The 23025-nt window shown below is 45.3% G+C and overlaps 1 protein-coding gene across 1 annotated transcript in view; it reads right to left on the bottom strand.

The window, feature by feature from the left end:
• The window catches only part of dnah9 (dynein, axonemal, heavy chain 9), a 113876-nt gene that overhangs the window by 67976 nt on the left and 22875 nt on the right, over positions 1-23025 (bottom strand). Inside the window, exons 29-42 of the mRNA XM_076759636.1 lie at positions 22753-22905; positions 22197-22322; positions 20005-20244; positions 19604-19764; positions 15063-15219; positions 13919-14023; positions 8821-8978; positions 7578-7716; positions 5442-5729; positions 2945-3155; positions 2737-2864; positions 2292-2400; positions 1044-1191; positions 242-416 (exon numbers count right to left, since the gene is read on the bottom strand). Of these exons, the coding sequence (XP_076615751.1) occupies positions 242-416; positions 1044-1191; positions 2292-2400; positions 2737-2864; positions 2945-3155; positions 5442-5729; positions 7578-7716; positions 8821-8978; positions 13919-14023; positions 15063-15219; positions 19604-19764; positions 20005-20244; positions 22197-22322; positions 22753-22905 (2298 nt within the window). The remainder of the gene's footprint in view (positions 1-241; positions 417-1043; positions 1192-2291; positions 2401-2736; positions 2865-2944; positions 3156-5441; positions 5730-7577; positions 7717-8820; positions 8979-13918; positions 14024-15062; positions 15220-19603; positions 19765-20004; positions 20245-22196; positions 22323-22752; positions 22906-23025) is intronic.

Genomic DNA, 23025 nt, shown 5'->3' with positions numbered 1-23025 from the left:
GGAAATAACTTTCAAATGACTTTTCATAAATAGAGACACAAAGTTGAGTTGCATAAGAGCCATCAGGGCTTGAATAGTACCGAGGAATACCCATAATGCAAGAGCAAAAAAACTCTTTCAGGAAGGGGGTTATGAGGAGAGAGAAAAAAATCATGCAGCTGTTTCCATTGTGTCTCGTTCTCTTCCCTCTTTACGCAACCACTTAGTAAACGGCTCCCATGCCCAGAGGCCCACGCAGTACCTGGTCTTGGAACATGGCTCCCCCAAAGGCCCAGACAGCAGCAAAGACAAAATAGAGCTCATAAAGTTCCTTGGCACAGTCTGGCGGGGTGTTTTCTGGAGTCAGCAGACACTCCAGCAAGTAGCACAGCATCTGGACCATGCTCTGCTCAGGGATAGGGATGATCTTCTTAAACCTGAGCAAAGACAGACACATTGCACCACCAGATTCAAGCATTTCCACTGACTAGTGTTTCCCATACGGCACCAAAAAAAAAAAAAAAACCTTCTGTGCTGAGAGGAGGAAATAAAATGTTAAATTATGATTTCACCTTATGTAATTTTGAACTGTCATACATTTTTAACAGATCTAACGTAACAAATACAGCTTTTTTTTTTTCTTTTTTTTTTGTTTTTTTTAGACAAAACACAGCTCAGTTGCATTTACTTCCAAGACAGCAGATGACAAATGTATCTGTGAATATCCATGTAGCATTATGTTGCTGTACAGTGGTGCATGTTCTGGATTTTTGGACTAGCAATGAGGACAAATTATTCCTCCTCTCCGTCTCCCTCCTCTGCTTCCTGTTTTTGTTGTCTGCTCCAATAGCAGTGGTGATGGAGGTGTTGGAGGAGGCGAGTGGTCCTGTACAATAGAATGCAGGATGGCATCCAGCTCTTCTGAGTCAGTCCCTGTTTGCTTCAGCCCACTTTTGCACAGTCCCTCCCCACGTTATGTCACACCCCGACATCCTGCGTCAACTGGACATGACTCCGAGGATGCTGCTTCGTGGTGACACAGAGCTGCTGAGTAGCTGCGTTACCTTGATCTGAGGGTGTCCAGGCAAGAGGGGAGGTACTTGTCAAACAGTATGGTCAGATTGGCTTTCTCTGATTGGACCTCCCTCCTGTCAATCCAGCTGGACACCGGTGGGTTCCAGCCGAGGTCTGCTGGGTTGATGTACAGGATGCCTGGAAAAGGAATCAGGGAATGTTACTTGCTTAGTAATTATGGACAGTATCTGCAAACATGGCTGGATTGAACCACTGTGGGTCGCTGGGGCCCTTTGACCACCCCCTGTATGGGCCATGTCACCTCCACATCTAATGCATTAAGCATGCTACACATGGCTGCTCCAGCATTTGCACAGTGAACAAACTTAGCCTCAGGGTTTCTGAGCATTAGTTGGTTTGAGGCGATTTGTTGAAACAGAACCTTTTTTTTTGTTCTTTAGGAATATATACCAGTGAGTTACTTCATTTACTATGTAATTCATCAGCAGGCAACCCACAAAGATACATCCTAAATGACATTTAACAAGTCTACAGTCATGCTAGCAGCTCTGTGAGGCTGTATTTAGCATTTAGCTCAAAGCTCACACTGAGTCTAACATTAACATGATAACATGCTGATATACAAAGTCAAGAAATTTATCTCACTTCATCATGAGGGGAACATTAGTGTTTGTACCAAATTTTGCACCAATTGATACAAAAGTTTCCTCCATTTGACACTGAAACACTGGGATGTGGCTAAGGTCTGGTTCGGTCTCCATCCACTCCTGAGAAAAAGTGTCTCTTTATCTGCTAAACTCTCCATTCTGTTCACCAGACAGCTGCTCACTGTGTCTGTCTGCTGTCTGGTGTTGGGCAGGTTTATCAGAGATTTCCACTGAAAACAGCTTCCTGCTGTGCCTGAAAATGTTACAGATGAGAGTGATGACAGCAAAGCAACACATTCGAGCTGCAGTCTGTAAAATCAGAGACAATGAGCTGAAGATGCAGAAACATTTGGTCGAGCCGAGGGGGAGTGCAGACATGGCTGATAATTCCCTGCTACACATTGTTAGCAGAAAAATACCTCTCAGTGCAGCTTTAAGCTCTTAAAACTAGATTTTGACATTTTGACAAAGCACTGTGCAAAACATCGACATGGATGCAGCCTCTTTTGGCCCCCGTGGGTCTGTGGCTGCTGGGCAGTTGCATAGCTGGTAACCCCCAGAAATCCAATACCACCACAGGACTGTGAAAAGTGTCCAAGTAAAAGGATGAGACAAAGAAAGGAAAGCTACCTGCTCTCGATACAGTGGCGGGGGTAGCGGTGCGAAGGTGGCTGATCTCAAACACCAGCCTCATGGTGGGGTCCAGAGGGATCCGCTCATTACTGGCCAGAGTCAGCACCTAACAGACGGAGACAGCATATTCACACACAGTGAACGGCGCCGAGATGCGACTGACTAAGAATGTGTTTTGTCACGTTCTCCTCGGCTCGCTTGGCTATTCTCAGCGTTGCAGGCACACGCTGTCATTTATTCTCTCATCCACGGAGTGCAAATAGTTTACAACTCTCGCGCGTCAGCGATGAGTCAACCGCATCTTCCTATTCATATCTGAGTGCTGAGTTAGCAAACAACAGAGAGCGAAAACGTGTCACTTTAGTCATTCTGATACTGAATAAAAGACTCACTCCACAGTTACTCACACACACACGCACGCACACATTCAACTCGCTCACACCTTGTTGTCATCCATGACTGTGTTGAGTGATTCAATCCACATTGGGTCAATGTCTCCATCCAGGACAATCCACTTAGGTCCGCTGTGACTGACATTGGCCAATTCACGCATTATACTGGAGAAGAGGCCTGTAAGGAGACAAAAAGAGTTGACATTTCGGACATCTGACTCTTTTAACGCGTTGTACCAATCAGGACTGAGCAATCACCGTCTTTCCACTCTCTGGTCGCCGGGTTGATGATGCCAAAAAGCTCGTCATTGGTCACAGCTTTGGGGTTAAGGTCTGCCCACACAGGTCTGCGCTTCATGTTCTGATAGGTCCTTTGGAGTGACCTCATCACCTGGCTCTTTCCGGTGCCCGCGTTCCCGATCACAAACACGGAGTGACGCACCGCCAGCAGCTCCTCCAGCTGCACCACCTAACACACACACACACACACACAGAGAATGAGACATTTTCTATCCTGCTTTGTTTAGATCACACGAAGGACACGGGTGACATGGTGGACAAATAAACACTGACCCTTTTACGGCAGCAATGTAGATAATGTAGCGTTTCATGGGCTGCCACACAGCGGAACTCAGTCCACTGCTTCTCCCTCTTAATGCTCTGGTTTATGGTGAATATAAAGTGATGCAGGATGACAGGGTAGTGTGGTGCACTGCAATGCAGCGCAGCAGCTTAGTACACTGTTCACAGACTACAATAAATGACAGCAGTGGTCTTCTGGAAGGACAGATATCTGCACCCTCATTATTCTGTGTTTGCACACATAAAGGGCCACTCCAGCTATTTTACGCGCCACTTAGCTTGTCATGGGGACTAGCAGTCAAAAGTTGTATGTTTCTATGAAGACCAGAAGTGTTCAAAGTTGAAGCAGTGAAAAAGGGCGTCATGAAATATGGAAGCAAATGTATATAAATCTAAATAAATATAGGCCAGTAACATTTTGAAGCTTGGCTCTTCCTGTTCTGAATGTGGCTTACACTCATCACTGTCAGTCCAGGCAAACAGGCCGGAGACAGTGACGCGATTGGCTGTCGCTGGGGTCTGAATGAGCGGACAGCCAATCGCGTAACTGCCTCATCCGTTTCTCTTGACTGACAGACAAAAGCTTATTTATCCTAACTCCAGGGAACAAAAGTGATCAAATTAAGCAAACTCCAAACTCATCCCAAAAAAACCCCAATTTTTTGTGGGAGTGCTGTTGTTGTTCACATTCCCCCACAGTGCTGTACAATAGAAGATGGAAGCTCTGCCCAAAGCCTCCAAAAGGTGGAGAAATTGTGGATGGTGGAGAAACAGCTTCAGGGAAATGTGAAATATTTGGACAAAGACTTAGTTTCCTCTTGGAGTCAAAGTCTGATTGAGGTCTGATGAAGTGGAAATGTATCTTGTCCTTCCATTAAAGGGACTGACAGTGAGCAGTTTGAAAAAGGTGGTCGGACCCAGTCTCATTATTTTCACCCCAGTTTCTCCAGTACAGCCGCCGTAACGCTCGTCTTCGTCTGAATACGTCTTCTGTGTTGGCTGGCGCCCCTCAACAGTCAAATGAACACACTCGCAGTTAACTTTTTGAATTTCCATTTTCCGTCAATTCAGGCATGGAAGGTGACGCCGCAGAGTGTGTAACAGACTAACAGAGGGGGGGGAAAAAAAGGGGGAGAAAGAGAGATTTCCACCCCGCCTCCATTCAAACATACAGATGGTGAGCTCAATCAATGCCATCGATCGGGCTCCTCGCGGCTCCTACTCACCATCCATTCAGCCGGAGCGCGGGCGGCTTTACACTCTCAAAGGCCCCGGCTGATTACTGCTTTGATGTGGGGAGGACTAATGCTAGCACAGGCTAACGCTAAAGGTATGCAATCTCTCTCACCTCGCCTGCTCACACCCCCCCCTCGCCTTCCCCCAAACACCCCCCCACCCCACCCCACCCCACCCCCGCCTCCGCCTCCCCCCTTTGTCTGAAATCAAAAGCTTGGTCGCACAAACAAAGACAGTAAAAGTTCAGGCTCTGGGGGTGGATGGTTGTTATTGACCACTCCGCCATTCTCTCCCTCTTGCTCGCTGTGTTTCTCCTCCTCTTTGTTTATTTCCGTGGCTGCCTCTCACAATGTCAGGGTTAAGTGGCATGGTGCAGCTCCAGCCTCCATTGATGGAGTGTTATTATGTGGTTCCCGTGTCTATTTGACCTGAGGCAGATTGCACTTATTTCCCCTGGTCCTGCGTTCATCTGTCTCTGACATATACTGCTTTCTATTGTGCATGTGTGAGTGTGTGTGTGTGTATCCGTATGTAACATAATGACTAGAATTAGGTCAGTAGCTCGGGCACCTGAACTCTCATCGCAGCCAACCGTTTGCTTTCTGCAATATTTGCCCGATTCATCCGGATGCGGCAGACTTGTCTGACACTAATGTGTATTTCCCAGCGGAACATTATGACGTGAGGTAAATAGCTTTTGGAGAGAACTAAGATAAATCTAAATGAAAGTGCTACAACCGCAATATCTGTCTAAATTGTTAAAGATGAAACCCCCATTTGGGGACTTCGCAGATAACTTATGATTGTGTTTGCCTTCATCCTCGGCTTAGCAACACTTGTGACACTTACATTTTTTGAGCTCTAATCAAAACAGAATCTGATAAACTCAAGCAGACAATCATGTCAGGGGGCTACCGAGGGATCGCGTTTACTGCACCTTGAGTACAAAATTGTCCTCAGCCTGTAACTTCAGGTGCAGGATGGACTCCTTCACGTGCTTCTCAAAGTCCAGGTCTCTCTTCCTGGGGACGTCCAAAGCGGGAAACAGGTCACCGATCAGCCCCATGAACACGGGCATGTCATCAGTCACGATCTTGGGGATGTTGAAGTCTCTCAGAGCTCGCATCAGCACCTGGTCCTCCACTCGGCCGGGGTCGCCCCTCTTCAGAGAGCCGGCCACCACCAAGACTGACTTGATGGCTCGGAGGCCCCAGTCGTAGTGGTCCTTTGGTAAAAGGACAGAGAGACGTCAGCGAGCAGAGGGAAATACACAAGCTTTCAGTTTCATAGCAAAATGTTTAATGCTTAGATTAAGAAGGTAAAGCTAATTAAAAATGATGAGCCGATCCCTCTAACATCTCAGCTCTCCATATCATGACTCATCAGAGTTTATCTGCAAGATTCCAGTTCTCCACTGAGATCCTTCAGTCTCCAGACAAACTAATATTTCCCTCCAGCTGCTGACTGAAACCTGAGGAAAAACACTCGCTCCATCATCTTAAAATACACGGAACGTATCCACGATGCCGCCTCAGCGTCTCATGTCATTAAGTGGCCCATTTAACCAGTTTGTGTGCAAATAAGAAAACAAAGCTGTGTTGAGTACTGAAACAAGGCAACGTTGGTCCCTCAGTCCGAGGTATGAGATTCATTTGTTGATCATTGGACAGCACAGGGCTGAACCATGACGTGCTAGCTTTAGCCTTTATGCTACTCACAAAAATGACAATTAGTCATTTGGCAGACGCTTTTATCCAAAATGACGTAAATATGAATTCACACACTGATGGCACAGCATCAAGGGCAGTTTTTTTGACCATCATCCCCCACATGGATTGTCATGACTGTCAGACTGTGCTCACACAGTTTATTTTTAACATTATACATGTTATATTGTTATGTTGCAAATCCAGAAAATGCTTCTTATTCAAATATTCGTACAAAGGTTCTTTGTATCTGTAGCATAAAGGGACTGAAACTTTCCTTTACCTTATTGTTAAAACACTAAAACTGAATTATTCTTATTATTATAATTTTATTTTAGTAGTTAGATTGAGTTTACGACAGTATTTTTCACTGCTTATTTTCATTTTGCTTTACAATAATAACCTTGATTTACAACACACCCACATCAGGACCAACCAGCCCAGCGACGTGGACCAGCCCATGCTGCAGAATACACAGCGCCACAGCATTAACAAAAAAAACACCATGAAACTAGAGGCCACACACTTATTAGAGCAGTACTTCAGATCCCTGCAGATTTTAAAAGCGTGAATACATTTCAGGATACTCTCCCATGTTCCGCCGTGTGCTCGCTGGCAGCAAAAACAGCAGAGCGGTTCTGCACAGGACCAGCAGCAGAACTTATGCAATATTAAATCCACAATTATGAATTGTTTAACTCAGGACAGTAGCTCTCTGAATCTGCACTTTCCATTGATTTGCAGTTTCAGCCCCTGTGAATATGGCTTAGAGAAGCAGTCTGTTCATTATCATTTGACTTCATTGCCACTGAGTTGCTAATGGTGGAAAACTTGCAATGAAACTGTGGCAAACAACTTGGAAGCAGCTAAAAAGTGTAATTAAGGTGATATTTAAAAAGCGTCTGAAGAACCAGAGCTTCATAAACAGCCATAAAAAGGAAGGAGTGTGCGATGACACTTAAACGGGCCTGTGGTCGTGGGAAATTCATCCAGAACTGAGGGCTCATTAAATCGCTTACCTAAGTCGAGGAGCTGCACTCTAACTATTAGTCAGCGCTGTGAGTGATTTTATTGCGTTTTTATATAATTAAAATAATGGCAAGACGTGTAAAAAAAGAAGGCCTAAAAAGGGATTAAAGAAAAATTTAGATGGAATAACATCCAAACTCCCTGCAGCTTTGTATTCATATGCATGTGAGACTTCACTTAAGTCAGCTCTTGTGTGGTGCCTCAGAGTCATTCCTTTATCAAAAGCCTCAAATATAAAAAAAAGAACATTGTGTCAGTTGTTCCGCTTTGAAGTGGAAATGGATCTGGCTTTTTCTAACCATATCTGATGTGTGACATGGAAGAACGTGGAGAGTCACCTGTTTGGACAACAGCTCTTTACACAGCGTGTAGAGCGTGATGAACTTCCTGGCGAGGACCCGAGCGTTTAGAAAGCCCTCGGCCACCAGCATGATTTCACAGATCAGCTCGAAGTCTGGCACCACCATGGCGCATGGTCTGCGGAGAGGCGGGCAGAAGGCGTTACAACGGTTGAAGTTCATACAGTGCACAGCATTCACTAAACCTGGACATTTGAGCACGCGCTGAGGACGGACGCGCTGGAAAAACAGCAGAGCGGTGTAAGCTTCCAGTCACAATCCATCACGATCAAACAAGCTTCGCTAATTTGCTCCGCTTTAGTCCCCAAATGTTTTCAGCTCTCTTCCCTTCAGGGAGTAACTGCTCACCAAACATGCTCTCTCTCTCTCTCTCTCTCTCTCTCTCTCTCTGTCTCCTACACACTTTGCTTGCTGCATGCACCTGCAGCTTTGTGGTACTTTGTGGTGTCAGGGGGGATTGAAAGTGAACACTGTGGCACTGACTGTCAGTCGCTTCTCTTTGATCTATTGGCTTGGGTTGCACCTCATTTGTGTGCTATTTTAGACAAAAGAGTCAGAGGATTAATGTAAATTGAATGTAAATGTAATCAGGGATGTATATGAGGATGTTCTTCTGGTATTTTATACACAATCCAACAGACTTTATTGGAGAGATGTGCTGCACAGTACCGTAAACTACACTGTTGTTCTCACAAACGGGAATAATTTGAGAATAATATTAAGTTTATTTCAAGGAGAAATGTGTTTGGGTGGCTGGAAATAACTTATGGACATTCGCATATGTAAAACAGCTGGTTCACTCAAATTACATAACTCTGTATGCAATGAAGGCGAACAGAATTTTTTGTTTATGGTGCTCACAGATATGAAATAAACATGATACGATCTCGTAAAGGGTCACTTTAAGAGATCGTAAATATGGAATTTGACATTATTGAACAGAAAAAAATGCATTTTGAAACTGAATTTTGTCCAACAATATTGCCATGTTTTATGTCCATCCACCACCCATTTCTCGATCTTCTTATCCTGTTAAGGGTCACAGTGGTTTGTAGCCAATGGACAAGTGGCAGGGCACACCATATGTTTATCACAAGTCATTTTTTAGTCATTTTTTCCTCATCATCATAATTCCCAAAGTTAGGAAACCTCAATTGATGGACTAAACATAAACCCAGCAGAAAAATAAAAAGTAAAAATAAAACCAACTCCCTTGACCGACCTGAACAGAGCCTTGAGGTTCTCAGGAAGCTCAGTCCTGCCGGCGTAGCCTGGATTCATCGTGATGAAGATGCCAACAGAAGGGCAGAGATTCACCTCCTCTCCCATGAAGTTAAACCTCCGCTTCTTATCTCGAATGGCGTCCTGGATGCTTTTGACCTGCACATAGAGAGCACTTAATTGTCACTGTTAGCGCTGGGTACCTTGAATAACGTCCATACCACAGTGTCTAATTTAACCATTTGTTGAATGAAACAGAAAAGTAAGAGCCTACAGCCATGTTCGCACAGCATTGCCTTGAGCTGAATGCTAATGCTAGCATGCTTATGCTACTTGTTTCCATGTCTACCATCTTAGCTTAGCATGTTAGCATGCTAACATTTGCTAATTAGCACTAAATACAGCACTAACTACACCTGAGGCTGATGGAAAATGTGATTAGTTCTGCGGGTATTTGGTTGTACCAAAGTATTGGAAAACTAATTTAACCTGACAAAGGCACTGCAGGAAAAGTTAAGAGCACTGCACCAATTTAGCACTGGCATTTACCTCACCCACAATGCAACACGACTGCTGACTGTTTTTCACATATGCAGAAATTACTCCCCAACAACTGGAAAAATTGGTGCACCTTCCCTTTAAGGGACCACAAAAGTTCATCCTGGGTGGAACATGTGCGCGTATAAAAGATTTTGTGAAAATCAAACAAGTAGATGCTGATATATTTCACAGGACAAGTGAAAGGTTTGAGTAAGGGGATCACCCTGACACAAGACAGCAGTAATCATCCTGTGAGGACCATGAATGTCTGTACAAAATGCCCCAGAAGTCCATCCAATAGTTATTTAGATGTTTCAACGTGGACCAAATGGTATCAACCATCCCACCAACATTGCCATGACCACAGCTTCACCACTAGCTAGGTAGATTTTGGAGACAAAAAGTTTCAAACCATACCCAGTCACTGTTAATTAACACTCCCAACAGACACTTCCAGGCAGTCAAACCCTCAGATGGGATGTAACCACAGAAAGTTTGGTGCACTCATTATCATATAATTAATATCACAAAGCACATACCAGAGTCAATTTGTAACAGCCTGTCAAACTGTTATTCGATGTGCACCTTTCTTTTTTCAGGGACACAATTTCATCAATAATATGAGCATGTTATCAGCCAGGGTTTACTGGATGGATGAACTGCCAAGGCTCCGTTTGTCTACAGTATGATTGAATGAGATATCAGAAACGAACTTTGTGTGTGTGTGTGTGTGTGTGTGTGTGTGTGTCTTGGCATAAAACTCCGAATCCCAGCCTGTAAGAGGCTTTATGAATTTAACATGCGTGTGGTAAAAGAGCGTAGCGAGTCGACAGCTGGAAAGAGGAGGAACATCTCTTCATGGATGAGTACTCGGCTACAGATCACTCAGTCATACTAACACAACAGGGAGAGGAGGGGGGGAAAAAATGCAAAAACAAACAGTGCAGCTGCAGAAAAAAAAAAAAAAGTTTTCATGAGAACATCAGTGGGGCTTGATTTTTACGTGAAATGACAGCAGCCCACCAATGCTGCCCTACAGGGAGGCGGACGGGAAGGAAAACACTGAAAACACATTTTTAAAAAGTTCGCCGTTCTGAAAGGTGTGATCCAGCGGGGTCCGGCTCCACTCTCCACGCTGTCTCTTTGAATGTACAGACCGGAGCGAGGGGCATCGCTGTGTTCACCGTCCAGGCCCGTGTCGGCTGCGGCACAGGCCGAACTTCACCGATTTATCTCCATGTTGTTACGTCTGGCGGCCTTCTGTTTGCCTCTGCTTTATTTAACGTAGCACCGGTCCCGCCAGCTGTGTTAGCAGACCTAACCGGCAGCCGAGTATGTCGCTGTGCAATGTCAGCTGCTCCCTCTTTAAGAGGATGGATTAGGTGTGTGTGCTATGGTGAGAGATGGCTCGGCGGTGGCTCCGCTGAAGCAGGCTCGGTGCAGGCTGCCAGCTGTCACAGCAGGAGTTTGACGCTCCTCTGTTCTCAAGGTCTACTTCTCCACGTATGAGCTATCGTGATTTATTATTCATTACGCCACGCAACACCTATTCATTCTTCTGGAACTTTAAAATTCTCTAAGTACTGTAGACTCGCACAGTTTATGGAAGAAGGCTGCTTGACTTTCACTGCTGCTTAAGAAAGGCAGAGGGAAGGAAGGGAGGAAGGGCAGAGAAGTGAGTGTTAAGTCTAGCAGTGAATAATGATGCTTTGAAGAGCTCCATCTCCATTATCATCATGATCATGATCAGCGTCCTTATCAACTGTATATATTTTGCTGTGACAGTGTTGCACATGCATAAAGACAGTGTCTGGGGCGATAGCATGCAGGATGTGAATACACCAGAGGGGCTAAAGGAACCACAGAGAGACGCTCTGTTTGATCCGGGATAACAGAATGCAAGGGCAGCAGAAAAGCTAGCATCAGCTGAAACACGCAGAATACGGCTGATTTCTCAAAAGGCTCCCGTAATCAAAGGGCTAACCGCGGTACGTCGCCAGAGTATACACCACTCAGCGCGTGGAGAGTGGAAAGTGGAAAGTCTTTTTTTAACTTAATGTCACGACTCACAAACTGGAGACAGAGGAGGAGGACAAAGGCAAGGAGACATCCAGCTGACCCAGAGATCTCAGGTCATACTGAGCTGATGATTCAACTTACAATGACAAGACTTTGCCCTGCATTGATTGACTTTTTTGCCACTTGTGGGCAGCACAACAAGCTGTAAATACATCGACATACAATATATCACCTTAAGAAGTTGATATGACTAAGGCGTTAGCAAACAGTTGCCACGTACACATCCTGCCAACGCAGAGCAGCTTTCATCTGCTGAATTCAAGTCCAATATTCGCTCTGCTGTTATCTCTGTTTTGGTCTCCACCAACTCCTCAGAAAAATGTCTTTTTGGCTTCTGATCACGCTGGTCGCTGATTTTATCCGACAATACGACGTGGTGCCTGGCAGGTAGTGAGATATCTACCACCACCCCAAAACAACGGCGGGCGAGGATGAGTCTCACCGCCTGAGGAAACAAGCTGCTCTGTCGTCTGGTGGTCCGGCAGCAGATACTTGTGTATCGCTTGTCAGACGGCAGCAGGCTGAACAGGCTGTGGCAGGGTATTATCTTTTAGTGTCCTTTGGCGTCTCTGCAGGCACCTCACCTCACTGATATCACTGATGGTCTGTAAATGGGTACCAATGATGTTGTGGACAGTTCTAATCACCCGCTGCAGAGCCCTCCTGTCCTGGGCCATGAACATCCCATGCCAATTTGTTCTGTTTCCAGTCAGGATTCTTTCTATTACTCCTCTATAAAAACATGACTTTGGCACAGGAATCCTTCCTGCTTAAGATTCCTTAAGAAACAGAGGTGTTTCTGAACCTTCGTTACCAGGGTGGAGACGTGTGATGTCCATGACGGGTTCTCTGTGATGCTAATTCCCAGGAACCTAACAGTGTGTGTGTGTCTTTGGATCCTTCTTTCTAAAATAAACAAGAAGCTGTTTGGGTGAGAAAGGTGCTCACAGCGTTGAAAATTTACATCAAAAAATAAAAAGCAAGAAAGAGGAACACTTTCTTTGCTAGTCTGGATAATCTGTCAACAGCCTTAATATTACACTACATGTCACTAAATTTGCCATTCCTCTTGCCTAATTAGTATGATTGAGGTTGTCAGGGCCACTGAGTCGGCTCGGCACATAATATCTGATAACTGCTGGCAGAAAAATGGAATTTCAGCTCATCATACTGGACTGAAGCTTCTTTTCAGCCTTTGTAAGCTTACATTTGTTTTAACATGTGAAGTGTTTCTGTTTAGAGTTACATCACCCAAGACTTGACAAACCCATGGTTTTAGTTTTGCTTAAGCTACAAAAGAAATAGATGCCTGGAGGCACGAACGCTTGTTTCTTTGCACTTGTATTCAGCCATAAAGCATAAGAGGAAGGAGGGCATTTGGGGGGTGGGGGGGGGGGTGGATGTTCTCCCCATTGTTGGCGCAATGATCAAAATGCATCTCCCTCGTTAACCCCTCTCTTCATCCAGTGGTAGCAGTGGAGAGAGTGAAGGAGCAGAAGTTGTTTAGCTGAATATGTCTGCTCTGCCTGACTCACTGATCCTCCATCTGACTGAGGTTTGTGCAAGTTAGACTCCATGACCCCGACCATGACTCTGAGATATCAGCAGCCTGACTGTGCTGCGTATTGATAAATCCATGGCGCTGTCTGTGGTGCTGAAGCAGCACATGGATTTGTAATTGTGCCTTTTTCTCTCAGTCCCATCTCTCAGTTTCATCTTGAATCTGTGATATTCTCTAAACTAGATACTCAATTCTATACTATGTTGTAGCCTCTAAGCTGTACAGAGTAAGTAGCATGTGCTGTGCTGTGGAAAAAGAAAAAATAGGCCTACTTTTAGACAAGCGGCCAGGTTAAAGGCTCCGATTGGACTATATGGTATCAACCAAACCTGGTAACACTGAAAAGAAAAGTTTTTGACTCAAGAGAGATGAGTTTTTTCCAAATTACAAACACAAATAACTTGTTAGTTGTACCCATTCACAAACCAAGGATGGAACACTGAGTAAATACTAATTCACCCAAATTACTCTAGCACATCCCCTGAGAGCTTGGAGTTTGTCCATTTAGAGTTGCTGTTATTAGAGCTGAAAGATGTGAGCATCGTGACCGTCTCCGCAGGCGAGCGAAGGAGGCGGTTTTCCATCCTCAACTCTCAAATCAGATCGAGAAGGCTCCAATTATGAAGATGCTCTGCGGTGCAAAGGTGCCAGCCTTGGTGGATTAGTCTTATAGCTGAAGCAATTTTCGCTTGCGATCGGTGATGAAGAGGCTATTTGCTTCTGCCTTGCTGTTTTTGAGGGCTTATTTTCACCACAGCTTGATTTTGGATAAGACCACTTCACTAATAAGATGAGAACTCGCACATTTAGCTCTACCCGCCTGAGGTGAAAAATATTCGCAAGCTCTCCTCACAATGAAGTTTTGACCTGAATGGGATTTTGGGAGCACCTGAGGCAGAGGAACTGGACAGGCTCTTACCTGTACAGCCACCACAGACAGCACCTCCACCGAGATCCTGTTAAATTCATCAAAGCAGCCCCATGCCCCCGTCTGAGCCAGGCCTTTGTAGATGTTCCCACAGGACTGGTGGACAGAGAGCGAGAGACAGATATTCAGATGGACACAGCCAGGCAGAAAGTCAATCGGGCGAGCTCACAGGTGGAGAGCCTGTCTAACTCACCGACAGGGCATGTGGCGAGGCGGACGCGGACGCATCGCCAATTAGACAGAAGATATATGGTAAAAGCACTCATCGCAGTTAACTCAGAGCAGCACCGCAGCAGGATGAGAGTAGGCGAATAATAACAGGATGATACATAAACAAGGCCTCACACTAATAAAACAAGGCGTTGATGGCAAAAAAGAGAGCGGCTAAAATGTCTACCACCCACATTTTAGTTCTCCCAACACACAAGCAGAGCAGGTGAACGGCCCTCCGGAGAGCAGCTGGACCAGGATGAAGCAGGCAGCTGACTTTCTCTCCAATTACAGGGCCGAGGAAACCTTCTCTGACGCAAACCGGAGCTGACTGGAGGATTGATTCAACTTGTGTGTGTGTGTGTGTGTGTGTGTGTGTGTGTGTGTGCGTGCATGACTGGATATGAGTAACAGTGCGGGGCTCTGAAGCCAGCTTCCAGTGCCTGTGTTCCTCCTGGAGTATATTAGCACTTCTCTCTGACACCTTGCTGCGGTGTGTATAGCCGGCGGTGCTATACGCCTCTATACTGTAATGATGCCCCTGTGAAGCCGGATCACAAGATTATGTTTATGTCTCCCCTGAGCGCTCAATATGCAGAAAAATGTGTGTGTAAGAGTATACAAGAGTGCACAATAAAGCAAGGTGGAGGCTGCTGGGTGCGGAGAGGGTATTTTGACGAGGTTTAGTAAAGAAATAACAAGTTTAACTGATCAGTTCGACTTTCATGGGGGAAGAAGGCAAAGAGGAGATGAAAAGGAAAAAAGATGAAAAGGGTACAAAGGTGAGCTGATGACTTTAATGACAAATGCATACCACACTGCTGACAAAGGCAAAGATGAAAAGAAACATGCATAATGCGGGCTGCTCTGAATGCACATTAGCTTGTGCGCACAGGCTCAAACGCACACGCACGTGTTTGCTCACCTTGTAGTCCATCTGCTCGGAGCAGTTAAACACATAGACCATGATGCCCAGGGCTCTGCCCAAGTCTTTGGTAGTCTCGGTCTTCCCTGTGCCTGCGGGCCCTGCCGGAGCTCCACTCATGGTCAGGTGGAGAGACTGGGTCAGGGTGATGTAGCATCTAAATATTGTCAAGATACACACATACTTCAGTGATGAGGACTGCAGCCTGACAGCTAGAAAGCAAAAAAAAAAAACTGCTTTTGACTGATTCGACTGACTGCTCTTCCATTTCTAAACATCAGGACATGGCCACTTTCTTCCATCCACTCAGACAGAGGAGCTTGACTGCGCACACTGGCACATTTTTATCTATGGCAACATGCTAGCTGAGGGTCAGCACCGTCTCATCCTCCGTCATGTTAACTGGAGAGCTTTAGGAGTGTTGATAGGTGTGCTCTTGAACTTTGGACAGAGGGGAATTAGCTGCTTTCCTTTGCTTTCAGTCTTTATGCTAAGCTAGCTCTATATGTAACACACAGGCATGATGGTGACACTAATACAAGAATACTATAATAGTAGTTAAACTATTGCTTCAATTACAGAATAAGGGAGCAGAATTCTCGTTTGCCAAATTCTGTTTTTCAGCTTGAATTTATTATTGCATCAAGTTTAATGAATCAGCATTTATGGTACACTCCATACTCCATCCAAAGATGCCTTCTCTAAGCCGTGCCTACGTCCAGCTGCGTGGCAAAATAAGTGTTAATGGAGTGGAACGCAAAATCTGCACACAAAACCTACACAGATGGTTCAACAGACAATCAGAGTGCGGAGAGGCATTCAACAGGTGGAGAACTGAGTGCTGAAGATCACCGTAACATTACGACTGGTCTCCTGTGCCTTAAACCACTGAAACAGCATGCTGGAATGGCTGCGCCGATTGCACTGCAGTAACTGAGATAATACGCTGAAAAACATCCCTGATTGGTCGGCGCTTCAAAGAGGAATCAACGACAGTACTACCGCATAATCTAAAAAAGTACCGGAATAAATACCAACTCTGATTAATCATCTGCAGTTCTGTGTTCCAATCAAACATTTCTTTTTATAAAATACCACCTTTCCAAACTAAACGGTGACATATCCCAAGAAAGGAGTCATTTTAATATCAAGGGAAATGTTCAATGCTGGCTGGGAATGGCTCCAGCAGCCACAAAGCTCTCCATCAAGATGCCCCTTTAAATTATCCACACTGACTTTTAATAAATGCATTCCAGGAAAGGATTCCATTTCTTCGGCAGCCTCACAAAAACTGCACACAGCAGTCAACGGCACGATTGACAAACCCCGCGTCGACACAGTCGTGTAACCGGCACTGACAACAACTCGGCGTCGGCTCAGCCGTCATCGTACATAACCTCATTATATGATAATATAATCTGCTCCTGTGCTTTGATTATCACAAAGGCTGATTAGCAACACCAGTGATTGCTTCTCCCGCAGAACCTGTCAGGACTAACAAACAGTCTGCCCCGTCCAGTATCAATAAAAACCAGCAGCATCACGGACGTGAACTGATGGAGACAATCAGGACTTTATTGATCAGGGCCATAAACACAATGGTTTGCCTTGAATATCAATACAGCAATGATTTTAATGAGCTGCTGGTTAATAGATGATGTATGGAAGGGGCGAATATTGGAAAGCATAACGAGAGACAGAAGCTCAGAGAAGACAAATGATCCCATCTGTATACAGTGTATCATCCGGATACCAGTGCCAACAGGCTTTATGGCTCTCCTTTGAAATATGGCCAAAAATCTCACAATCAGTCGTCTAGGGGGCCGGATAAGGATGTCCTGCACAGAATAACTAAAAACCAGGTACAAGACAAAAGTGGGAGGCTGAACTGGGCAGCTGTGACAAGGTGACTTGTTTTATTACAGTGTTTTTAAAAGAAACGGCTATATATCAGTCTGTCCGTCTGACTCACTCTGCCTCCATTCCTGTCTCCGTTGGTCCGTGTGTGTGCGTGCGCGTGTGGGTGCGCGAGCTGGGTAAAATATTCCGAACATTTTGCATAATGGTGCAGCTTTGGAGATCCTGCAGTAAGTATTGAGCGAATGCTAACATTGTGCCCATAACAGTCCTGTTGTTATAGATTAGCGAGCCTGATTCCTTTAGCCTAATTATTCTGCTGCAGAAGGTAAACAGAGCAGACTGACTACAGTCGGCTTGTTGGAGGCACACACACACACACACACACACACACACACAGGCCTGGATTCATTAGAAACAGTAGCGCAACAGCTGCACATGTATGGCTAGAACTGCTGTCATTAAGCTTTGTTGTATTACTTTGCTTATAAAGGGTGAGTTCACCTAAATTACAAGAAAAGAATTGGGGTTCAGTATGTGTAAGAAAATATTTGAACTCAAGGTCCTCCTACTGGCTTTTTGCAAAGCTTTTAAAGGCTGGTCTTCATCAGCAAATGGATGAAGACCATCCCACATTTCTGATCTCCCGCTGCAAGAAACAGAGTCAGCTCTCAGCTCCTACAGCTCAAAACATCTCTCTTTACTGCTGCTTGTTAAGTTAAATTTGGGGCTATTTATTCACATCTTGTGCTGCTCTGTAACTGTGATGTAATTTATATTCTCCATGTTTTATTATTTCAGCTTATTCTCATCTTGCATTCCACTTTATTCTATTTAAATCATCTTAATGTGTTCTCACATTGCCTCGTGCCTCTTAGATCTTGTCTTAATGCCTTTTCATCTCTTACATAACGCACTCTGGATTGCCATCACTGAAAGGTCCTATTCAAGTAAACTTGCTTTGTGGTAAACAAGAAAACTTGAACCGACCATTTAACATCCTACAGGATGCATGTGACATTCGGTGACGCCCTGCTTTCACTTGACAGCATCAAGACGTATTCTTTTCTTGCCGGCTGCGTTGCAAGGAAAGTTGTATAACATCATCATGAAGCAAACATGCTTTCAGGTGCTTTCTCAAGTCCTGGATTAAAGGATTTGACACCCAGCCCCTTGGTCCGCGGTCCATTGTTGAAATGAAAGCCTGTGGCAAACTGTGTGAGTCGCAGCGAGCCGCGGCGAGGGCATGCACCATATGGTGAAGTCTTGCTACACGGCCGCTGATCCGCCCATCAAAGCCCATTGTTTCTGTTTGTTCAGGCTTCAAAGGGAATACTGGTCAGTCTGGAAAACCACACAGTCAAACGCTGCAGTTTGCCAAAGGGCTCTGCGAGGCAGGTATTCATCTCTGTGTAGTTCAAACTTTATCGGGAACCCTGCAGAAACATGTGCATGTGGACAAACAGGCTGCTGGCAGCTTGCCTGAGCTGAGTTGTTCTAAAAGGTTTCGCTTGAGGTGGGTGTACATAATGATTCAAATGAAGATCGTTTGAATGCGTCAGATGGTTATTATTAGATAAGGAGCTGGTATCTTCCAGTCAGTTCAGTTACAGGGGAAAAAAAGACCTGTTTTCATGAACACAAATGGATTTCTGAAAATGCACTTATAATGGACTGTAATGGCACATTCAATAAACCTGCACAGGGCAACATCTTAGATATTCTTGCTTTTTACTTAAGGGGTGAAGAGCTTGGCAGCCTCTGGCCAACTGACCGTTCACTTAACCCTTTCCCTTTCAAATCGTAGCTGAGCAGAACTAGGCACAGCAGGCCTGTCAGGTTTTGGACTTCTCCTCATGCTGAAGCCGTGTGCATGGGACTGTAGTCAGAGAGGTACTCAGAATTTAATGAGTTTGGAGGATGGGGTCTTTTTTTAGCCCTTCCATAGCCAAAAACACAAGAGCAAAAGTCTAAGGAATGGATGCAGCTGTGTTTATCTGCTCCAACATAACATGAAATCATTAGCATGTGGGGCTAATTAGCTGACCAAGCCTTAATTCCAATACAAGAACATATAGCTTTAGCCTCAGCTGTTAGGTGCAATATCATGTCTGGCTAGGCCACCTGCTCATTACGAACATTAACCATTCACACACACTCACACACTGACGCCAACATCGGGAGGTTCAGTATCTTGCCCAAGAATACTTCGACATGTAGACCGATCGAACCACCGACCTTCTGATAAGTGGACAGTCGCTCTCGCTCCTGAGCCATTTGGTGCATATTTAAGCCCACATTTAGCAGAGCTTTCAAAATGAGTCATGTGGAAACATTAAAGAGACATCCGTGTTTTTAACCAACTCCTTCAGGTGATAAAACCTGCCTGTGTTTGCTCTAATCTCAACAAAATTGAGGGTTGCCAGCTAGAAATGAGAGGCCTGCTTTCGTCTACCTCTGTTTGTAATCAGGTCTCATTGTTTGAATAAGCAGTGAGAGTTCTGATTGTAAATCTACCTCAACTGTGTCAACTGTGTACGACACGTACGAGAATCTAAAGCTATAGCAACAATGAGCTGGGGGTCAAATGAACTCGCTTCACCTTCCAGTCAGCTGACAGGCAGCCGCGACGTGTTTGTCGCCTCTCGGTCTGAACAAAGACACCGAGAACGACACCTCCATACCTGTCCGTGAGAGGAGTGATGACTAATCGTGGCGTGTTGCCCAGGTACTCGTAGGAGTAGAGAAACTGTGCGTCGCAAATGTTGGCAAAACAGTGCTTCTCCTTCTCATCCCAGCGGTGTCTCAGCTGGGACAGCCACACGAAGGCCTGAGAATTCTCCACCTTGAGAAAAAAAAAGAGAGAGAGAGAGAGAGACAGGGCGGCGAGGCTTGACGTAAAGCCAGAAATAATCTGTGCTTTTCCACCCTCTAATTATGGTAATGACATACCTTGCTTGAATATCTTGAGTGCATTACTCACCGGTAATAGCCTCTCAAAAAATACAGCAGCTATCACGGTGTCTGCATGGGAATTTAGGCAGTACATGTCCTTTGGCCAGATTTACCGCCGTACCCCGCTCACCTTCTGAGCGATCATCTTGGCGACCACGTCCCTGGCGTGGACGTCGATGGTGCAGATGGTCATGACCTTCTGCCGATCGCCCGGTGTGAGCTGCCCAATCAGCATAGAGATGAGGGTGTTCAGCTGGGACACCTGCTTCCTGTAGTACTCCTTCAGGGCGCTGTCGTAACCCTCCTCCAGACGGGCGAACGCCATGCCCACGTCGGAGGTCCACCAGATCTGAGTGCAGGTCAGCGCCACCTGGATCAGAGACAATGAAAGAAATGACTGCAGGAAGTTGATAAGATGTGTGTAGGTGGATCCCTGCGTTTGAGACTACTCTGATTCTCTTTATTTGACTCCAACTGAAATAAAAGCATCTAAATATGAAACATGTACGAACCGAGCCAACTGATGAATATGCATATGTCCATATGTCTCATGCATACAACTGCCAACCCAGAGTTTTCTCTTTGTATCTGTAAGTGGGAAGCTTTGGATTGAGATGCAGAGTTTGACGGCCATGGCTATTTCTGCTGACCAGCTGTCGTGATCCACGAGCGTAGCATTTCTAATTCTTTCGATGGATTAACATTATTACGGAAAGCATGAACAGCGATTTCATCACGGTGTGTTGTTTGCTAGATGGATTACAGCCGTTTATTCTGAACCGTGGACATATTTGCGACACTGAACCAGCTGATGTTCCTCACAACCTACAAGATGAAATCGCCGAGCTGCAAAGCATCGACCTGCTACTGTGAGCAGCTCTTCACATAACCTGACTCAGCTCGTCTCAAGACAGGCTGAGCCAAACCTGGAAAACCAGCTGCGAGTATCTTCATCATCATCATCACGACCACCTGACACCGGACGCCTCGCCAAAGAGAAGCAGTTCCAACTATCAAATTAGAGGTTGGCTTGATATATGTGACCCATAATTCAGTATGACTCTCCAAGGAATTGAAACGTCCCTGGATGGGAAAAAGGCTCCCAGCTCTGCCGTGACGCAAACAAGCGGCAGACGGATGTTTCAGTCGTGTCCCTCCACCTTGAATTTGACCTTGATCATCAGTGAGCTGTAAAATCACTACAAACTGCAGACTTTTCTTTGTTTTGTTAAGACATTTAAGAGTGTCTGGTTGCACTTACCTCAGTCTTCACAGCCATCTCCACCTCCAGCTGCTCTGCTCTGAACTGCTTGTGTACATTCTGCGCTCCTTTGACTCATCTTAAACTTTACCATAACAGCGCTCACCGCCTCCCAGTGCATTGAAAATAAGATGCATGCTGGCGATTATGTCATAATTCTGTGAGTAACATCTGGAGTAACAGTACACATTCTTTTCAGGTGGAGTCGGCCAAAGTAAATATTTGTAATTCAGATCACTACGCTATCATTCTGAGCTCAGCAATCTCATAGAAATCCCGCTGCTGATCTGCTCCTGTGAGCTCTCCTTCACCGGCAGAGTGCGTCTGGAGGGCAGTGCGAGGATCAGTCCAGGAGCTGACTGCGTAATGAGAGCTGCTGCATTTGTAACTCAGGCGCTGAACGCACACAGACTGAATACACATATTTTACACAACTCCCTTTTCTTAGTAAATCTGGCCCTCAGCTACAGCGTTTCTGACACTGTTGATTCATAACTGACTTCAGTAATGATTCATGTTTCTTTTCATAAGTTGCTAATCTGCAGTCAGTGAGAAAATACTCAGATGAATTACTAAAAGATTGACTTTTGTACTCTGTTGAAAACAGTTACTCTGAGGAGTGAATCAGCACTATTTCTTTCTACCTGCGCTTCATAAAGTAAAGCAGCTTCTTCAAATCGCTGCTCTGTGTGCACCACTTTCAGCCAGACCCAAATCAGTCATGTCGGGCGCATATTTTCCCATTCAGAGCATCAAATGCTTACTTTCAAAAAAATCATTAGCATTTCCAGGCAGGGACAAGGGCTCCATTATCACGGACACGCACACATATTTCATCTCGCTCCCTACCACACTGTTTCTCTCTGTTCACAGAAGCTGGTGGCAAACTGTGCCTGCAAAGCATTAGTGAGTGTGTGCACTGGGCTGAAATATCTATGGGAGGCGCAGAAATGATTATGGTGCCAATCTATCTGATGTTGGATAAGCTGACTAATGGGAAAAAGTCCCAAAGTGAGCAACGTCAGTTAAATCTATACGTGCATCCCGCAGAGCCTGTTTACCTGAGCCGGATAGTCAAACAGCCACTGCTCTCTGGGTTTGTCCTCGTAGGCCGTCACCGCCTCGGTCATCTCGTGCCGAACGGTGGAGCGCATGGTGTCCAGCACGCGGTTCAGCCACACCTCCACCTTCCAAAAAAAAATAACACAAACGGGCCCGCGAACAGAAACGCATCAAAACATTGCAATGTGCGTCACGTGAGCACCGACAGGCTTTCTTATCAATGGACCCTAATGAGGTCATTAATAAGCATTAGAGTGGAAGTGGAGTCACGCAAATACTATGGGATGTAATGGAAAATTAATGGATTTATAGGCTTTGATATGCAAAACGCCAGGGGCAATGACAGACTCCGTTTCATTTATCTCCTTTATTGTGGGGTTGTGATATCTTTATTTGATATGTATTTTCTTGCGCTGCAGAAAAGGGCAGGTAAGTGCCACCGTCAGCAGCAAGTGGAATGGAGATAATAACCGTTTTCAGCATTTGGTTCAACCGAGAGAAGTTACAGCGCCACAATTTTAGAGGAATGAATAAAAGATTGCGGGTGTATTTTACCTGTCCAGTGCAGTCACAGGACTGATTAAAGGGGACGTACTCCTCCTCCTTGCTGTACATGCCCAGACTCGTCTTAGAAGGATTCCCCTCTCCATCTGCTTCAAATCGCATCTTAGCCATGTTGTCAAACAGCTTAGACAGATGCTTCTGGACCTGAGCAAACAAGCAGACACATTCGGCTCGGGCTCACTTCACACTCCGCTCACGGTCTGACTGGTATTTTTCTTTGCTGCTGCGCTAATAAATAACATTTCATTACTGTTTTTCAGAATC

The sequence above is a fragment of the Chaetodon auriga genome, chromosome 20 (genome assembly GCF_051107435.1).
Source record: "Chaetodon auriga isolate fChaAug3 chromosome 20, fChaAug3.hap1, whole genome shotgun sequence".
NCBI classification, from domain to species: domain Eukaryota; kingdom Metazoa; phylum Chordata; class Actinopteri; order Chaetodontiformes; family Chaetodontidae; genus Chaetodon; species Chaetodon auriga.
Note: the sequence above shows the minus strand (reverse complement) of the source record. Positions and strands in the feature narration are given on the sequence as shown.